Source organism: Contarinia nasturtii, unplaced genomic scaffold (genome assembly GCF_009176525.2).
Source record: "Contarinia nasturtii isolate CC-2019 unplaced genomic scaffold, AAFC_CNas_1.1 Cnas_scaffold_864, whole genome shotgun sequence".
NCBI lineage: Eukaryota > Metazoa > Arthropoda > Insecta > Diptera > Cecidomyiidae > Contarinia > Contarinia nasturtii.
The window spans coordinates 2,895,105-2,915,077 of record NW_022198211.1 but is presented as its reverse complement, the minus strand read 5'-3'; the positions used below and the strand labels follow the sequence as shown (position 1 = coordinate 2,915,077).

Genomic DNA, 19,973 nt, shown 5'->3' with positions numbered 1-19,973 from the left:
TTGCATTGTACCTTGCCGTGAAATGCAATTCAAATTTTAACCAGCGATCGTGGTATATTCACATTCAAAATTGTTCCACAAACACACACTCTGTGACTTCTTTCGTGCATTTTCGTCCAATAATAATTTCGAAAGACTGCCAAAAGGTTACTTTCAATTGGACATTTATTTCATTTACTGATTTCACTAGTTCTTATTTATTTATTTATTTATTCAAACTATTTGTTTAATTTTTCTCTTACTCTACTATCGAAATTCTAATTTCGCATGGTCCACGCAACAAAACAACTTTCACTTGTTTGCACCGACGGTGAAAATAAAACGAGAATCGCAAATGTTTTTACAGAGCGTAAACTCGTCCGCAATGATGACAGCACGATTGAATCGAAACAACTAGAATGTGCTTAAAACGAGCAGAAGAAAAAAAGAAAAAAAGACGAACTCACTGCTGTTGTGAGAAAACAGGATGGTAGGATGTATTAGATTTGCGAGAGATACGAAGACGGAGAAAGTACGATACACCAAAAATTTATAACATTGTTTAAAGAGAGAAATACACACGAATTTGACAGATAACGAGAGATGGTTTCATGAGCTTTAAGTATATTTACTCTCATCGTTGCTTGTGTCATTTGTGTGACGTAAGCTTTTATGTTTGTGTTTGTGCCACGATCTGTGGGTGTGTTGGTGGTAAACTGGAAAGTGGATTTATTAAAACAAACCAAATGTCACATTGAATACATAACAAGCAAAAAAAAAAGCACCGTAGCAGCAAACATAAAAGTTTTGACATTTGCGTTTAACTGGAGTGTGCGCAATACTTTTATCACCACTTTGAGGTAATATTGTTGAAAATATAGATAGAGAGGTCATGCATTTTTATAGAGCTTGTTATTAAGCGATTACATAGTCCATTATTTACATATGCGTCAAAAATACATTTTTCCGTTACAATTTTGTTTTGTTCATTATTTATTTTACCGAAAAGCTTTGAAGAAAAACAGCAGATAAAACAAAATAAAGAAGAAGATAAGAGTGTATGAGGAGTTTAACATTGAAATGGTGCCGATGAGCTTTGCCTTCCAAAATCTGCGGAGATTACCCCTTTTTTCCTCATTCCAGCAAGAATGTTGTGTAAGAGTAACTATGTTATATTGTTTTTATGTTATCGTACACAAAAATACAGCAAATACAAAGCTTTGGGTTCCTTTCCACTTTCACATCGATTGCGTATTTATGTCGAGGCATATTTACACTCGCACCGATACATACAAACACTGACGTCTGACTGGAAAGTTGAGGCTTGTGAATGTTTCGTTTTCTTTATATATTATGTGTTCTCCTCACATAGACAGTTTGGCTGGTGTGTTGTTGTGTTATATCGTCGTTGTCGTCCCTATGTTAATCATCATATTGTTTGCCTTGGTTTGGTTTAACTGTGCTTTTGTCGAGTTGTGAACGACACACGGGCAAAAGTTTGACGATAGCAAGGCACACACGCTCAGTCTTATTCGGTAGCCTTTCTGTCTAGGTTGATTGAAACACTTCATTTAATAGAACGCACATACATAATTTCCATATCTCGAGGCAAGCAACTATCAAAGACAAATGAGTGAACTCTTTCGTTCAGTGAAACCATTTTGAGACCGTGCAAAGGAAAAAACAAACGAAACTAAGAATATTATAAATTTTAATATTTCGAACAGTCAAATTTCTTATCAAATGTTAAATACAACAGCAAAGAAATCAGTCCGAGTGTAAAACAGAGAAAAATAAAGGCACTCAAGTGAATTTGTTTGGTAATAATTTTCGGTGCTACAACATGAATAAGGAATGAAACGAAAACAGAAAGAAAAATAAAACTATAACGTATATAATAATGATAGATTTTTGAAAAAGACGTAAGAAAGAAGACAACATGAACACAAAAAGACTGCTGCTCCCATTTCTCAACTATTATTATTCTTGCATACAATTTTTGTGCTTGTTCTCTCGGTAAAAGTGTACGACATGTAAAGTATTTTGTCCTTTTTCATTGAACTGTTGTTGCCTTGTCTCTAATAAATTAACATTTTAACGGGTACGAATTTTCGTAACAAAAAGCCGATTTATTTTCGTTCTTTCCATTTGTTTCATATCTATATTCCATCGATTGAGCTGCTCATAAAAGAAAAGTTAAAGTTTATTTGTGCTGGTGATGGGCGCTAGGTGATTTTAATGTGAATAAATGTTGTTTCTCATTGAGTTGCCAATATGCTGTTCGCTTTGTATAATTGCTTGAAATTAAACTAAAAAAAAGCAGCGAAAGAAAAGAAAACGGAATTGTGATGGTGCTCATTGCTAAAGGATAACACTTTACGTTTGTTACCATTAATGTATAATTATTATATATAGATACATGTATCCAATAGCATACCAAAAAAGGAAAGAAACTCCGAAAAAGCGGATTCAATTTACATTTGGAAATCAGTTCACGTAGTTTTTTTCCTAGTATGTTCGCCATCGTCTGCTTGCCGTAATCCATATTAATAAATAAATTAGCATTTGTGAATGCGTTGATGTTTCGGGCTCAACGACAATGGCCATCGACAAAATAAAAACATAAAAGCCTTTCTCGAAACTGTTTATCACATGCGATAGAGAGAAAAAAACGTGCGCCACCAAAGATTAGCTCTCGATGTTTTTGTGCGAGACGTTATAATCTCACTGTTTTTCCAAAGTGTGTGTTAACGGTGTGTGACAGAAAACATAAAGCAAAGAAATGACAAAGACTTAAAAAAACTCCAGAAAAAAGATTGGCTCTTATTCTTACGATGAATGGTGCGTCCAAGTGACAGAAAAAATATGGCTCGAAATGAGAAAATGTGCATTCACGTGTTTTTTCCCATATCTTGAGACATGAGACGTACTAGAGACAAAGATCATTCTGATACAAACCAAAGTGCGTGCAAAGTGTTTTTGTGCACACCCGCATAGGAATCAAAATTGTGAAAGCGAGTGAAAAAGAGATAGAAACATAAATTCGCCGAACCGAGAATATGTAGAATACGTAATACAGTAATTTCAAGTGGTCTTCAAGTGGTTTTCGTCGAACATTGTTGTGTGTACGACTTCGAAAACGTGAGTTCAGAGAACGGATGGCACACTGGCTTTCATCATTCATTCCTTCACATCGAATATCATGCAACCGTTCTCAACATTTACGTAATAAACACACATGCTAAATTATAACTGTATCAACGGCAAAAACGCACCCCACACACGCAAAAAGATAGGAACAAAAAGAGAAAAAAGACACAGTCAGTATTGTGAGGCGTCGGATAAAATCAACTTCAAACCAACACAAGTGGTAATAAACATATATACAAAATAAAGCGAATAAAAACGAGAGAAAAACCGAAAAGAGCAACGGTCGAACAGAAAGAAGAACAAAAAAATAAATATAAAAACCCCTAAACGAACCGACAAAATTATATTCGGTAGCATTAAAATTGTATAACCAAATGATAAATTATGTGAGACGCGCACATTCATAAACATTGTTATTGCTGTTGTGTATCCATTTTCTCATTTAAGCTGGAATAATGGACGGACTCTGAGTACTTTGAAGGCAAACGAACAACCATCAACAGATTTTTATTTGGATATATGCGTGACACAAACCAACTAAGTTGTACACACACACTGTGTGTACACTGATATATCTGTGTACCGTTAGCAGTGCGAGAGTTAAATTGTCATGGGCAATCATCCAAAACTTGATGTAGGAAACTAAAAAAAAACTCCCATACACACACACACAATTATAGCCAGAGGGAGAGATACACAGTAAACCCCAACCGAAAAAAACATAAAGCCACATCGAATAATAATGGCCAACGAAGAAAAAAAACCAAACTATTCATTCGAAATGCGAACGAATTTTTATGCGGTTTAAGTAAGATTCGTTCGTCGTGAGGGAGAGAGAAACAACACCAACATAAAAAAAAAACAAAAGAAATAACAGCACAACGACACATAATATACACATAACGCATATATTCCGTTCCCTGTTTGTTGGCAAATCGACATTTTGGTTGGCGGTTTAAACACATCTCTCACTCGCATAACAAGACTATATGCATAAATTTACGAGAGAAAAAAAGATGTGCGAGTGATTCCTTGTTGTATGTTCGTTCGATCGTTTGTTTGCTTGTAGGTTGTTGTTTTTTTTGGGTCAAGTGAATTTTTATATCTCAATATACGGCCAAGATTGAAATGCTTAAACAAAATTCCAAATCGATGTAATTTGTTGAGCGTATGGCTCTTCCACTCAATTTGATTGGTGATTTTGACCCATTTTTAGACCGTGTATAAGAGTGTTTGTGATATCGATAGAACTGAAGAACTAAAACCAACAACAAATCTCCGCACATAATCGAGAGATCAACGACAATCGACAGACTGTACCTCTGATGCTATGTGATTAAAAAAGGTAGAACCATAAGTGGCGATAGAATTAAAAAAAGGTTCCATTTTTATCTGCATGCTCAAGTATGCCGTGAGCGGTATATTTTCCATTCCTATATGCAAACGTTCTGTGTACGAACGCCTCCGATGCACACAGAAGCAAGAGGAAAAGAAACTATGTCATAGCGATTAAATTGTGCATACATAATTGGATAAACAATCGAATAAATGAACTGAGACAGTGAATGTGCAGAGTGCATTAAGAGAAGATTGTGGGTGATTCATAGCTGCAGAGCAGTAGACAACGACGACGACGACATCATTACGCTAGTGGGGTATCAAGTCAAAAGTTCGCAAACATATGTACAAACATGGTAATGAAAGCTTCAATAAATATCATTAATTTTATACATCCTTTCTATAGCTAAAAATTGATCGATATTTTCACCAAACAAACCTAATGGTAAGCAACTGAAATTATGACAAGAACAAAGTTTCGAGAAAGAATATAACTCGGGAAATATTTTCTCTATCCATATTCACTCCATGGCCAACGATTAACACGATATAGTCTGTCGAAGAATGTTTGGGTGTATTTGGACCGAATAAATACTACGTAATTAACAGTATTCATTTCATCAAATCGATAACATTGATGATAATAATGATTCCTTTACCATAAAGTGCGTGTGTTCTTTTTTGTTGCCCTTCATGTTCAAAAATATCGAAACCAATGCTGGGAAAATGTCTGATTTCGATAACAATGACGACGACGGCGACGACAATGATGACAATGAATAAATGGATTTGTTGTTATTATATAAATTATAGCAAGCGACAAGGCGACTCTCTCCCGCTCTCATTCTTTCTTTTTCTTTTTATAATACTTTATTTTATTTCGAATGTCAAGCGTTAAATTTGTTAAAATGAACGAAATAAGAAGCATAAAAAAACAAACGAAGCATTGAACAAATTAAATATCGACTTTGTGGTTTTTTAAGCACATTTTCAATGTATGTGATACTACCAAAACATAACATTTGACGACATCAATATTTTCATTTTCGAAATGAAAATTTATTCCAATATTCGTCTCTTTTATGATCTATTTCATTGATACATAATACATTGGGGAATTTGATAACAATTTCGATAAGGTTTATGATACATCAATGTGAAAGCTTCGTATTGTTGACATGAGCATAATGTGTGGTAGATTCGGATATTACGTTTGCAAAGTATACTTGTATATGTAAAAAATTGGTATCTAATTGAATTCGGTGGCATATGCTTTTGCACATTATGCTATGGTTGTAATGCAAGCAACCTACGCTCAATCAGCAAAATGTTGGTTATGCGTTTAAGTGAAAATATAGTACGTATACCGTTCAATACAAAGTAAACAGAGTCTTAAAGTAAACGTGTCCTCGTGCAAACCATAACCGTAAATCGCAAAATGAAAGCATTTACTGTCACTACGAATTATATCGATTTTAAATGTCTTTTTTGTTATGATTTATTTTTAGGGTGAATGTCATTTATTATTTATTAAAATTCTTGTAGAGTGTATGACTCAAATCTGTTATGGCATTGAATGAGAAACATAAAGCTGCTTCATTGTTTTTCTCGCCAAACGAACGGATGAAAGCTTTACACCTCCGCTCCGCAAATCGTCGTTGTTCGCCGAAACATGTCGCGGTAAATGGATTTTTAATGGAAAATATAGCAAAGAGTCAATTAAATATTCTTGTTCATTCACTTCGTGAATTTCTTAATGGTTTGGGTTTAAAGACTTTATTATGACAGGAAAATCTATGGGTAAAGACTTTTAGTCGACTTAGGCCATATAGGCAAATGGTGCACAGCAAATGGCCTGAAAGAAAATTTCACATTGTTTAACGAGTTGTAATAAAATACCAGAGGCTCTAAATCAAATTGACAAAAGTTCCGTTTGATGATGATGTTGAATGTTTTACAGCAAATACAGGCATCAACACATGTAATAAAAGAGCCCCTGCTTCAATTGACGATAATATGAGAGTGAGAGAGATAGAGGTCCAATTTTCCACCAAATCAATTCTTAAATAATTAATTGTCTAATGCTATTAGTTGACTTTTTTTGTTATCATTTCGGTTTTACTTGATCAACATGTAATATGTTTCATGTTGCGGTTGTCGATTCATTCACCCATCGATTTGATATAATTGTTAATGCAAAGAGTGTTCACCCGAAAAGCTCAATTCGAAACAAAACCCAAAGCCACACACACATACAATTGAATAGCACAACATACGGTTATATACTCAATGGAAGAACGAATGGAAATGGAAATGGCAGGCAAACAAGAAAAAGAAATGGCAAAAATAGCAAGCACAAAAAAAGCAACAACTCAACAGAAATACAGTCCGTTTTATGCGAACGCCTGTTATTGTGCTGTGTGAAAAGTGAGTACGACAGGAAGGTAGCAAGAGAGCGGTGCCGTTGCCTTGTAAATATTCGGTTAAAGCTTTGGTTGCTTCTCCGTTGTGTGAACTAAAGCAAATACGTTTCGTGATGAGGGTTCCATGCACAATCGTCTCTCATGTGTGTAATTCATTATGTCGCCGTAATGTCTACGCGTCAATTTTCATTTTCCATTTGCCGTCACTGGCTCACTTTGTTCCGCACAGGCACAACGAATTCATTTGCTCCAATCATGGTCTCCAATACTATATTTATTTGACTCTGAATTTTCGGTCTTGTTTTCTTTGATTATTTCTGCTGCTTCTTTTACTCTTCACTTATTTTCGCTTATTTTCGGTCATGTCAATCTCTCTCCCCGTATCACATCACTTTCATTCTGAAAAAGCGAATTCCGAATCTTCTTATCGTCTTGTTCTTCAACTTTTCCATTCACATGCTATCTATTCGTGTTGATACCTTCTTTGTGTATGCCATTCTTCATCATAATTCAATTTTTGCTGGAATTTCATAAAATTACTAACATAAGAACATACAAATAGGAAAAAAACGACTGTAAACCATTATAACGTTTCAAATGAAAAAAATGCGATTACTGTGAAAACAGCCGAAGCGAGAAGAAAAGTTGGAAATCGACAACGGCTACGACAAGGGAACGGAAAGAGTGTGATGACCGGTTTCGGTTTGATTCAATTTAAATTTGATGGGAGACTGGTCGAAGTAAAAAGCTTCGAACGCTCTATGACAGATGATTGATTTATAGATTTGTTGAATATACTTACGCAATCGTTCACTCGACGGACATTCCCTTTTTTCGATGTATAGCAATCTCATGCTCATCGCTATTTTAATTTGACATTTTTCATCTTTTATGACAGAAATGTCCATTGAATTCGAGCATAACATGAATTTTCCTCTATCCCACCCCAAGGAAAATTCAATTTTACTAGCGAAACACAAACCACAAATCAAGAAAAAAACATTTGGCTTGATTTCTGTTGCTATGCTCTGAAAAATGGTTTCTCAATTTCCAATATACACGCACCCTCAAGAGAGAAAAAATGTGCAATTTTACTACCATGAAAATGATGAAGAATGGAACGAAGAACAACATCGAACATCAATTTGAAATTCCACTGCATTTGAAAATTTAATGAATTTCCGTGCCCGAAATTCTACTGTCACAACGATGACGACGGAAACGACGACGACGAAATTTTGGTTCTTATAGAAAGACAGCTTTCATTCAATCAATTCGAATACGGAAATATGTACAGATCGAAAGTAATATTGTATCGCTTTTCAATGAGCGTACACATGCACACTCAGCTCAAATTCTCTCACTCTTCCGGATGAGCCGATGAAATCTCACAATGGAACCGAGCCAGAAGTAGAAAAAAAAATTGAGCGAACGAACAAAACGACAAAAAACTTGAAAGATTGTTAATATTTAATCAGAAATCGATTTTCTGCTGACGCTACTAGCATATGTATGCTGTTGCACATGGTGATATGTCAGTTGTTTTGTAATGTTGAACATGTACTCGGCATTATTGAGGCAGCAAAGTAGCTACACACATATTGTCGCAATCGTTCTGGAAATGGAAACCGTTTGTTTCTTCGTTCGTATGTATTTTATACATTTGTGTCTACTGTGCACAGCAAGTATACGATACACATGGAAAAAATATACACACACACACTCTTTAATGCAAAAATAAAACAAATGTTTATTGCCTCATACACATATTTTATTTGATAAAGTTGAGCAAAAGGAGTAGAAAGCGAAAAAAATGCACTTTGAAATGCGCAGATCGCGTGGAGCGTTCGAAGTTCTTAATCATTAAAATTTTACATAAAAAAGTGGAAGCAGAAGGTGTGGCAAATGCCACCGATCATCATGGTGGTTTGTAAATAAGCCTTTCGAAGAACTTTTTTAATAATTCATTTTTGTTCCTGATGAGTAACGATATCAATATACGTTTTTGTATGTATCTTCTTTTATATAAATTCAATTTCTACTTTCAGCCATTGACATCAAATGGATGTATTGCAAATTGATGAAGGTGACACCAAAAAGAGTACCCAATTTATCATGCAAACGCAATCATTTTTAGTTACAATAATGGAAAATTGCTGAAAGTAAAAGACGAAGGGAAGTTTTTTCTTTCTCCGAAACGTGCATGGAAATTGTAAACAGTTGAAACGACCACACGTATCGTAATTTTGTATCTCTCAGTAAACATCATTTCAAAATGTGAACGACAACACCTTAAATATATCATACAGAAATAAAAAAGTGCAGTAAAAGTATTATTCACACAACACACACACAGAAAAGTGCGCGTGACGAAATAAAAAAAAAATAATAATAAGAGAGCAACACACAACAAGTCTTAAATCCAAAAATGGCTGACGAGCTAATTATACAACAAACATTCAAAGAGAAACTGTTATTTTATATAACAGCATTCTTCGTACTTCTAGGCACATTTAGTTTATTTGCATTTCTCTTCCTCGTACCATTTGTGATCGAACCAGCCTTCACTACCATTTTCATGGAATTTGATGAAAATCCAGGTAAATGAAAATGCTACACACATTTTGTCTTATTTCGACATTCAAATCGAAATCAAATCAAATGTACAAATTTCAGCCGAATGTGTCACTGCCGAAGTGGAACATTTTAAAGGCGCATCGAACTGCTCGTGGACCTCGTGTCGTGAAGGTTGCACCAAAGAGGTGTACGAATGCACACAAATCCGTGTCAATTACAAACGAAATAATATCGGAAACGATACAATAAATGAAGATGATGAAATTGCCGTCATTGAATTGGACACAGGTCAATCAGTCCCAATATCATCATCATCGTCATCATCATCATCCTCGTCGTCAGCAGCATCAAAATCATCTTCGTCTATTGATAGTTTAAAATCGAAACAACAGCATCGCGTGGAACGGGGGACTCGCGAATTTGAATATGTTGATAGCTATGATCATTTGCATCGTGAATCGTACAAAAGTGCCGATGGTTTAGAATTTATGGAATATCCAGAAGCGCAAGATCTACCAGGTCAAGCCAATAATTTGTCGGAATGGTATTTTACCGGTGCTCGACTCTTTCCAAATGTCAAAGGTACATCTAAATTGATATTTATATGGATACATTTTCTTTAGCTATTTAACTATTTTTTTTAATTTATTTTTTTTTCTCTCTATTTAAAAGGCTGTGGGTATCCCCCGATGCTAAATTGTAGTATATGGACAAAAAAATATGTTGCGATTGGCACGAATTACTCGTGCTTTTATTCACGTATCGATCCCAGCATTGTAATTAGTGATTTAGATATGAGACAAAATACGCTCAATTTAATTTATGCCATGGCCATTCCAATCCCGTCATTTATCGTATCGATTATTTACTTGACATTCGCTTATTTCAAAATTTATAATGAAGATGAAGAGGCGGCACTGCTTGACCAGAATGCTGAAGACATTGCTGGCGAAGATGATAATTTGGCTGCCACCGAGCATGTAGATGTTATTGTACCGAACGGAACGGCTACGATATCGGTTGCATCTGTGCCGGTTACACCAACAAATGATATGGCCTCGTTTGGTCATCAGCTCAAAGTGAAAATGGCCGACGAAATGAGTCGCGAAAGTTTGGATGGAGGTTTCATTTCGAATTCAGGTTCAATACAAGGGTAAGTTTCTTTATTCTCTCACTTAAGCTCTAAACCATTTATTTTAGAATTACTTTATGGTTGGAGTGTATTTTCTTGGAATTCAAACGTGTTTATTCGACATTTGGATTTATATCGGCAAATTTGCAAACGTAACAAGCATACTTATTTATTCACAAAGAAATTTCCAATTTCACATTGCATGCACCGTAAATTTCACGTCGGCTGTGTTTAAGCACGATTGAATCCAAGCAAATGTGTCCTAATGGAAAAGTATATGCAATTGCCCGGGGAGAGGAAGAAAAAAAAGAAGTACAAGTTTAACGATATACAATTCTTAAATTAAAGCTTTGGCCGGAGGAAATAAACTTTCTTCAATAATAAATGTTTTCATTTCATATCAAAAATTCGTGAAACTTGATTCGTTCTGATTTCTCCCGAGTATTATTTCAACAAACAACATTTTTTCCAGCAATTTCTTTTATTCGTGCTTCTTTTTCAAATGCGTACTCAGTGGCACACGAAATCAAGATTTCAGCATGTATATTATGTTTGTTGGAAAATTGCATGTTTTGATATGAGAGCTTGGAGAGTATCATTTTTACTTTGGCGACTGTCAAGGAGATATGTGTGCAAAGTTTTTTCTTCCTCTACTGGTTTTTGTAAAAACATAACTCTGTCATTAGCAGAGCCTGATTACATGCTCTCCCTCCATGTGTTGAACAAGTTTTTTGTTCCTTTCATTCATCTCTTCTTGTTTTCGCTAATCTCCTTCGTCATCTTCATATTGGCTGAATAAAATTCATGATACGCAAAAAGTCAACCATGGATACTTTATGATTTTGTTTATTAAGTAGTCATTTGACACAAATTGTATATGGTTTTTTTTGTCGCTTACTCCCCCGCCACACACCCAAGTCCACATAATGTGAAAGGATCGTATTCTCTAAATACAAACATAGTATCTTTTTCATGTTTTCGTCTGCGAACCAAGTCACAAATATTAATGACAGTTTTCTGGCAAAAAAAAAACAATTTTGACATGGTTAGAACACAAGGAATGACGTCGATATATAATGAAGTATAAATACACATTCTGTTGAGCAACATCTTTCATTACACAGCAGTAAAGCATCGTTCTATGTGTTTTTTTATGTGGCACTTTGTAACTTTAATTGCTTCGTCTTGCCTTTTATGCTATTCCATTGAATTTATCTTGTGCCATAAATTAAATTTACATTCCAATTAACACTCGCTTACAAAAAAAAAAACAGCACAAACATATTCATATGGATTTTAAACGAGCTTCAAATCTACAAAACTCACAAAGTCAACCTAATGACTCATTTGATCTACTTTTTTTTCTTTATTTGTTTCTTTGTGACCCTCTCTGTTTCTCGCCGCGTCCTTCAAATCTTATGCCGAAAAAAAATTCATTTTGGACAGAAATTTAAGTAAAACGATGACAACCAGCATTTCAACACCACCCGGACCAACAGCCGCTGTCTAATAGCTCGAATGTGATTTTTTTATGCATTTTATTTAAGTAAACTTATAGGGGCGCAAAACTTGTTTTATTTAGGAAATTACATAAAAAAAAGAAACTTATAACTTTAACAATTTCGTTTAAAGAGGAAATGTACGCCAAATGAAATAAGCGCGCGTTTAAATCATTTTTGGAGATAGAATCGCCAAACAATTTTGTGGACGACCGAAACCCAATTCAACCGCCCAAATGCAATTAAATTTTCACTAAACAATAATTCATAACCAATATATTTGTACAATCGAGAAGAAATACAAATTCGCAATACACACTCACAGCACATACACCACAAACAGATACATACAGAACCATCGTTGGTGGTTGAAGTCGGCAAGAATAAATCATACACAAGAATGAATATCACCACCAGCAAACATTATGAAACGTATTTAATATATAGCTTACATACTCACAAGAGTTCAAGCAACATAGAAGTTGGAGAACTCAAACGATTGTGTGAGACCAAATACACTCAAATAAATTAGAAATGGTCTTCGATACAAAATCAATTGTCATCAGCTTTCGTTCGAAGTAATGGCAATTCATTAGGAGTTTTATTTTAAAAAAAAGAATGAGAAACCATTTTGGTTAGGACCAGTTAAATTGATATTACGAATATGAGTTGCCATTTGAATGGAAATCAATAAAAAAGAATCGAATAAGGCCAAATTTTGAATTTCACGCAGCATTTTAAAGTTTTACAACTGCCCTCGCCCCCCACAAAACTATGAAAAAGCATCAAATTCCAATCATTTTATCGTGTTTGAAATAGTTGTTAAGAAGGTTTTCAGAATTTAAGCCCAACACTTTTTATTTATCGATTAGAAGTCGAAAAGAGATCAAATGGATGAATTTTTCTTTGCAGATGGAAAATATATCGAATGTCATAAAAGTCACCAATTTGGTCAATACGCTTAGCTTGAAAACTATACAAAAAATAAACTCATTAATAATTTCATCGCTAAACATAAAACGGAGCATTTTAATAAGTTTAGATTAGTGAGGTACACACCATATGATGCGAACACAAAATTGTGCTGGAGCTCAACTAAAAACTCTAGATGAAAAAGACAAACATTTTTCACTGTCCAAACAATTCAATTTATTTAGAGTACAACTTTTTGATTGGCACTTCCTAATGAAATTCGGTTTTTCAGAGCAAACGCTCAACAAAATTCTATTCATATCCGCCATTTGGGTGGAATGACATATTCCTGGAATGGTGAAATATGGTTTGTTTTTCACAAACATTTTAAATGAACCAAAAGTATTTCCATTTGAAATGTTTGAAAATATATAATGGAAAATACTTTACAAGTACCTTCAAAGGTACATATATAATTACTGCGATGTGACCGACTGCGAATTTTTGTTACTCTGCTGTTGAACGGCAGCTGTTCTAGTCCAATATAGAAGACATAAATAAATAAATTTGTGTGAATTGAAATCCTCGAGCTCAAAAGGTGTGAGCAACATTGTTGAATGGCATCTAATTTTTAGTGTGCGAGTGAAATGTGTATAGGCGACGGCGCATTGGGCAAGTGTTCTCTACAAAAAACGCTTTTTTATTTTATCGTTTTAAATGAGGCTGAGCTACATACACTTTCTAATTGTACAAAGAAAACAAACATTTAAGCGTATATAATATAATATTATTGCACAATTTAAAATAAATTTAAATGTTACCCGGAGGCCGTACGCGCGATATATATATATAAATTTTAAGCCATTTTGTTTTTCGAGTCTCATTTTTTTTCGCGAACTTTTTATCGACTTTACAATTGACATTCAATGTAGCAAAAATTTACTTAAACTTAAAATATAAAATCCAAATGGTAGCGTATAATAATTCACAAAGTTAGAAGAAAGCAAAACAGAAAAGTCAACATATTTTTGGTCCATGCGATATTTTTCAAATGAAACTTTTTCCCTCTATTTCTATTGTTGTTTCCTTCCTTTCGGACTCTATATTTTATTGAATCTTTTTTCGACAACAATAATAAGCAGGAAAACAAAAAATTACTTTGAATATTTAAATTGTATTTTTGTTGTGTATGTATGCGTGAAAGCGCAATATATTTATATTTAAAAAAAAAAGTGAGAGAATAGTTATCGACATTACAGAACCGGGAACATATTCCGAATGAGAGACTCAAACTGACCCTAAAACAATCACTTAAAATCTCAAGAGAGACAAAATGATAATAAAACATTTTACGAACAAACAAAAAAATCATTGTAAAACGTAAACAATGTAAACCAATTAATTATGAATAGGAATGTGCATTTTTGTCTTTCAACGGCGAGTGGCCCGTTATACCAGTTTTCCCGATGATACGAATTTCATTTTTGCCCCGATATCGGTTCACTGCATGTAATATTGTGAATTGTGCACCTGTCAGCGGAACAAACGGATTGTTCAAATAGAGTATATTGTGCTCTTTGACACAAAAACACACCTCTAGCGTAGATACATAGAAATAGAATTAAAGGAAGGACTATTGCCTGTGATTTAGAACTGTCCTAAGAACGAAGGAAATGACATGAGATGAAGATTAATATTGTAAATCGTAAGAAATGTTTATGTTCGTTTGAATTGAGGTTGCAATTGAACTGATAAAAGATTAAATGAAAACTTACGAGTAAAGACATATATATATAAATGATTGCATCAGTTTTAAAACATTGATTTTAACGTCGCCGAATTCTTGTTGAATTTTTGTTTATTCACTTCAAAGACTAACTCTATCGAATCAGATAAGCAATAATCCCAGACATATTTCATTCTCGATGATTAAAGACATAGTCAAATATTGTTTCAAAGCTAAATTGAAAGAGAAGAAGATGAAACGACTTTGTTCATTTTGCATATCAGCATAAAATCCGTTTAATCACCATTTTGTTTTCATTTTGATGTGCAATACTAGGTAAACTACTGCTCAGTACAAAGAAAATACAAGAAAAATGAAAAGCATGAAAATGTATCCTCCGAATAGGGAGACAATGTTTGACAAGAATCATATTAATTCACAGAAATTGTGAAATAACCTTGAGTTTCTCCACGACACCCATATACCGGGCTATTTGAACTGAGTATAGCAAAGAATATGAAGTAAATAAATTCCGTAATAATGTGTTCGTGGCAAATATTCTGTAATATCTACACAAGCAAATAAGATGAAGAAGCACTTGAAGAATAAATGAAAAATGCTATTAGAATTCGACAGAAGCAACCAACGAAAACTAAAAAATAAATTATTACATTTAAACAAATAAATATATATTATTATATATATATTATATGATCAGCTTTTCTGAAAGACTTTTCTGCTCTTTTTTCCTTCATTAAGCTATTCGAGACTTTAATTTCGTTTCGTTTGTATTTTATTGTAAATAAATTTTCGAATGCGCATAAAACTACAAAATATACTCTATTGACACAACAACAACAACAACAACAACAAAAAACTCTATTGACATTTTTAAAATACCAATTTTTTATATGTAAAATAACTACGTTACAACAAAAACACAAAGAAACAAAAAATATTTGAACAATTTAAAGAAGAAATTCTAGTGCTTTATTAAACAAAAACCATTTGAGAGATTTAGAAAAGTTATAAATTTAATGGAACAAAATTACAAAACTAACTCTGTTAACAAAATAAATATTATAGATGCGTATTAAAAAATATGGAAGCAAAGAATAAATAAAAACCACAAAAAACAAGAATTATATGCTATTAGATAACAAAAGAAAACGTTTTGAAACCTTTGGATTATATTAGCTGTGTTCGATGAATTCCGTTTTGCAAAATTGCACACACACATTTATATATACATATATATATAGAGTCCGAATCAGATTGTTCCATTGAAATGTTGTGACGTATTCTGGGTTGGAAAATTTACGCTTTTTGCAGCTTAGCCACGTAATTTACGTCCAAAACGTAAAAAATAAGCTTTTCAAGCTAAAAAACAATCTACTTAAAATTTTAATAAATTTGAATTGGATTCATTTCGAGCTTTACAAAATTTATCGCAAACACAGATGTACACACAAAACATACACACAATGTGTTCATTCATTTTGCTACACAAATGAGACCGTTTTTGTGCTCCATTAAACCGTTGCGTTAACCCATTTGCTTCCTCTGGTCGAACAATCGAGCATTGACTTTTTCAATATAAGCTCATAATTTTTTGTAAAAAAACATTTAGCGGAGGTTAAATAACCTGGAAAATAGCAGTTTTACACCAGAAGTTAATGGGTTTAAGAGAACGATGCACATATGATAGCTGTGAAGAGCAGAAATTTTGAATAGAAAATTTACTTACGTAAATAATGCTACGCAATTTACGTCGCATATTTTATATGCCAACCCAGTACGTATTTCACCCTTAGAATAAAAGTAAGTGGATAAAGCTAATTTTCACATTTTCACCACTAAATAACAACGAGATTACTTACCACGATGCAAATCATGCTGTTTCACCCAAATTATATTCAAATGAATGGGCGCGCGCACGCGTTCGCTCATTGTCAAACACAATGTTCGCCATGGAAATAATTAATTTGACACGCCATTGAAAACTTTTTGACGGAAACATTCATCAATTTTGAAAGTGCGCGCCCGAATGAGTCGCCAATCATCCTCCAAACATTTTGTGCGATGTAATTTTTTCATGAAAATTTCATTTTCAATCAGCATCGCTTATACATGTTGATTACTAAAAATTTAGTTTCAAAACCTAATCGATAAACAGCCCGATGGCAAAAAGTGACAAAATAAAATACTTTTAATGAATAATCGCTTCTCGATGTGGAAAAAAATTGGAACAAAAAACAGCATTGGATTTGGGCCATCTCTTTACATTGCACATACAGACAATATGCACAAAATTACATCCATTCATCACGTGCAATCGGAACGATTACACCTATATAGGAAATTTATTCATTTATCTGCTTGAAAAATGTGACGTGAACTCTTTTCTTTCGTTTTTGTTTTTGCAAAACTGGTATACTCTAACAATAAAATCCTTTTATCAAAATCCCATATTCACACCAGCAACACCACACAATCCAATGAGAATAAAACAATATGAACTATTGATTTCAACGGTAATCATTTAAAGAAATGCGACTCTTTTAAAATAGACATTTTTAGAATTTATTTTTCGTTCATTTTTTGCTTGATAAAATATCACACAATAAAAAAAAACACACACACACACACATTGAAATTGCATTTATAATAAAATAAAACTAAAACCACTGAAATGGAATTAATATCGAAACACAACACCTAGATACATTTTGTGAGCCATTCTTGTTACATATACATGATCAAAAGAAGATATATATGTCAGAGAACAGCAAAGAATAGCATGTTACTTTTAGACACGAACTATTATTATTATTATTATTTTTATTTCAAAGAAAATGGTGAGTCCATTTCATTAAGAAAAACAATTCATCTATTAAACATTTTAAAGAACGTTTAACAAACAAACAAACAAAAAAAGATGCAAAATAAAGAAAAATGTTGTTGAAAAAGCTTTAAAAACCAACTTAAACTCCTAAATGAAAATGAGAAAACAAATGCGTTTCATTTCACGATTCCAATTTTCTTCTCGTTGGAAATGTGTTTTCCTTATTTCAGTGAGCATCAAATCTGATGAAAAAAACTGGATTCAAGTAATCGGAATCAGAAAAAATGTGAGTATAATATTACGTAAAAAGAGAGGTAATTTTACAAATTCAATGTACAATGTGTACACTGTAGACTTTGTATTTATAGAGTATAGACGCAACGTAATTTCTTGTATAATAAAATATTCATATTGTGCAAATCAAAAATCTCATGCAAAAAAGATGCTCGACTCTACCATTCGTCGTTCACAACACTGTAAGCACATTCAATTTAATTATGGAACAAAAACGCTTCATTAAATTTTCATTCGAATCTGTGCATTATAACAATAACAACGTAAAATCGTAAATGAAACAACTTCATTTCCATTGATAATCTTCATCAGCTCATTAATTATGTCTACGGATCAATCTTCACTGGAAATGAATGAAATTAATATGCATAAATGTTTTATTTGAATTCTCATTGACTGTGCATTTTTGCCTATCGTTCGTTAGATGTCGCCACATTATCGTTGCATTGTTGTGAAATTTTGACAAGTGACTAATGGCATGTGTTGGTTTGACAGAGAACGGTTATTGTTTTGAAGTGGCGGTTCATTTCTCGCAATGCAAGGGACAGAGAGCAAAGACTCGCACACACACATGCACAAAGAGAGCGGAGAAGTGAATGAGACATATATCTGACAAAAGAAATTGAAGTACAGGCAAGAGCTGTCAAAACACATTTGAGCTATTTCGTTCGTCGTAATAAATGTATGTTTTGTACTGTCATTGGCAGTAAGTGAGTGTACATCGACCGTGAATATCAAACATAGCAAATTGCACCAGAGGAAGAAAAAAATCACAAATAAATAGTGTTAAAAAAATTTTTTTTTGTTTGTATGTTGTTAGTTTTTTCAATCTGTTTGTGCTGTTCTTTTTGGTCGGAAATTCTTAATAGAAAAGAAAGAAATTTCATTCGATAATCGAACCGCAAATCATGAAAAACGTCACCAAAATGTGATATTTGTGAAGAAAAAACGATTGTGTTCAAGAATAATTGCGACCGTGGAAAGAAACAAACATCAATTTTGATAGTGAATTTTGAGTGGAGAAAAAATTAAGGAAACTGAACGAATTTGTGGAAATTTGTGATTTTTATATTTTTTACAGAAAATGGAAAATCGCAAAGATATTTACAACTTGTGGATTCAATATACGACAAAAGTACGGAACATTTATTTTTTGTTTGTTTGTATTTATTTGATGGACAACCTTTTCTTTCATTTTTATTTCGATTTCATTTGTGTGTTGTTAAACTGAGTTATTTTTTTTCATTCGCTGCTTGTTATTGTCGATGACAACCACAGTGACACACAAGTGTTTATGTTTTCATTTGTTCATTAATTATGTCTGCACGTATTTTGGTCTCGCTCTTTCTCCCTCGGCTTCGGTGTGCATGTAATTCTAGTCGATTAATTTTCGTGCCATTAACAGTACATACACTGGATGCGAGATTACCTAATGCATTGCAATTTACTTTCATCGGAATGCCTATTTTTAAAACTCATGTTTGCAATTACTTTTATGTCTATAGTTCTATCTCTGTCTAGCAATCGAAATGTAAACAATGAAAAACTTGCACTTATTCAGTAGCTCATTATGTCAGAGCACGAATCGATTATACATATATATATATATATATTAATGCATTAGCTTTGCAATAGATACGATGGGTGAATGATCGAAGCCATTTGACTCATTATAAATTGCAAAATTGAATGATGAACTCAAATAGAGACATTCGTGAATTGGCAAAGGGACAAAGTGAGAAAGAGACACATTGCACACGTTCAAGTGTATACTTGTAAACAGGTCCATTTAAATGCGATCATTGACAATGAAACAGTACAGTGCGAACGTTCACTTTTTATTAATGGATAAAGACAGATGAATGCTTTCACATCGCTGTATGCAATGTCAGTTGCGTTAGCGCCTGCCGTCTAACGTATCTGTGTGTGTGTGTATGGGGGCATGCAAGAGTGTGTGATAAGCGATGAATGTTATCAGATAATCGAATTGTGCATGATTCAGTGACAGTAATGAAAAAGGCGGAATCAATGTATCGTCATTACATTGTAAATATATACCCGACTCTATCAAATATATTTAGCTCTCGTCACATAATAT

The 19,973-nt window shown here is 33.5% G+C and overlaps 2 protein-coding genes across 5 annotated transcripts in view; both read left to right on the top strand.

Annotated features, from left to right (window-relative positions):
- Positions 1-740: 740 nt before the first annotated feature.
- LOC116342403 (protein tipE) lies at positions 741-12,705 on the top strand. Of its 3 annotated transcripts, none has more exons than XM_031770003.1 (5): positions 741-839; positions 8,939-9,490; positions 9,567-10,049; positions 10,140-10,620; positions 12,046-12,159. In XM_031770003.1, the coding sequence occupies exons 2-5, from the start codon at positions 9,319-9,321 to the stop codon at positions 12,107-12,109; spliced, it is 1,200 nt and encodes a 399-aa protein (XP_031625863.1). In that variant the 5' UTR covers positions 741-839; positions 8,939-9,318; the 3' UTR covers positions 12,110-12,159. The 3 variants fall into 3 exon arrangements, with proteins under 3 accessions (XP_031625863.1, XP_031625864.1, XP_031625865.1); XM_031770004.1 differs by lacking the exon at positions 741-839 and adding an exon at positions 1,445-2,012; XM_031770005.1 differs by lacking the exon at positions 741-839 and adding an exon at positions 1,446-4,823 and having other exon boundaries at positions 12,046-12,705.
- Positions 12,706-18,596: 5,891 nt separating this feature from the next.
- Positions 18,597-19,973, top strand: part of LOC116342599 (neurobeachin-like protein 1) — a 60,640-nt gene continuing 59,263 nt past the window's right edge. For both annotated transcript variants that reach the window (XM_031770279.1, XM_031770278.1), the window contains exon 1: positions 18,597-19,010. In XM_031770279.1, the coding sequence (XP_031626139.1) occupies positions 18,960-19,010 (51 nt within the window). In that variant the 5' untranslated portion in view covers positions 18,597-18,959. The remainder of the gene's footprint in view (positions 19,011-19,973) is intronic.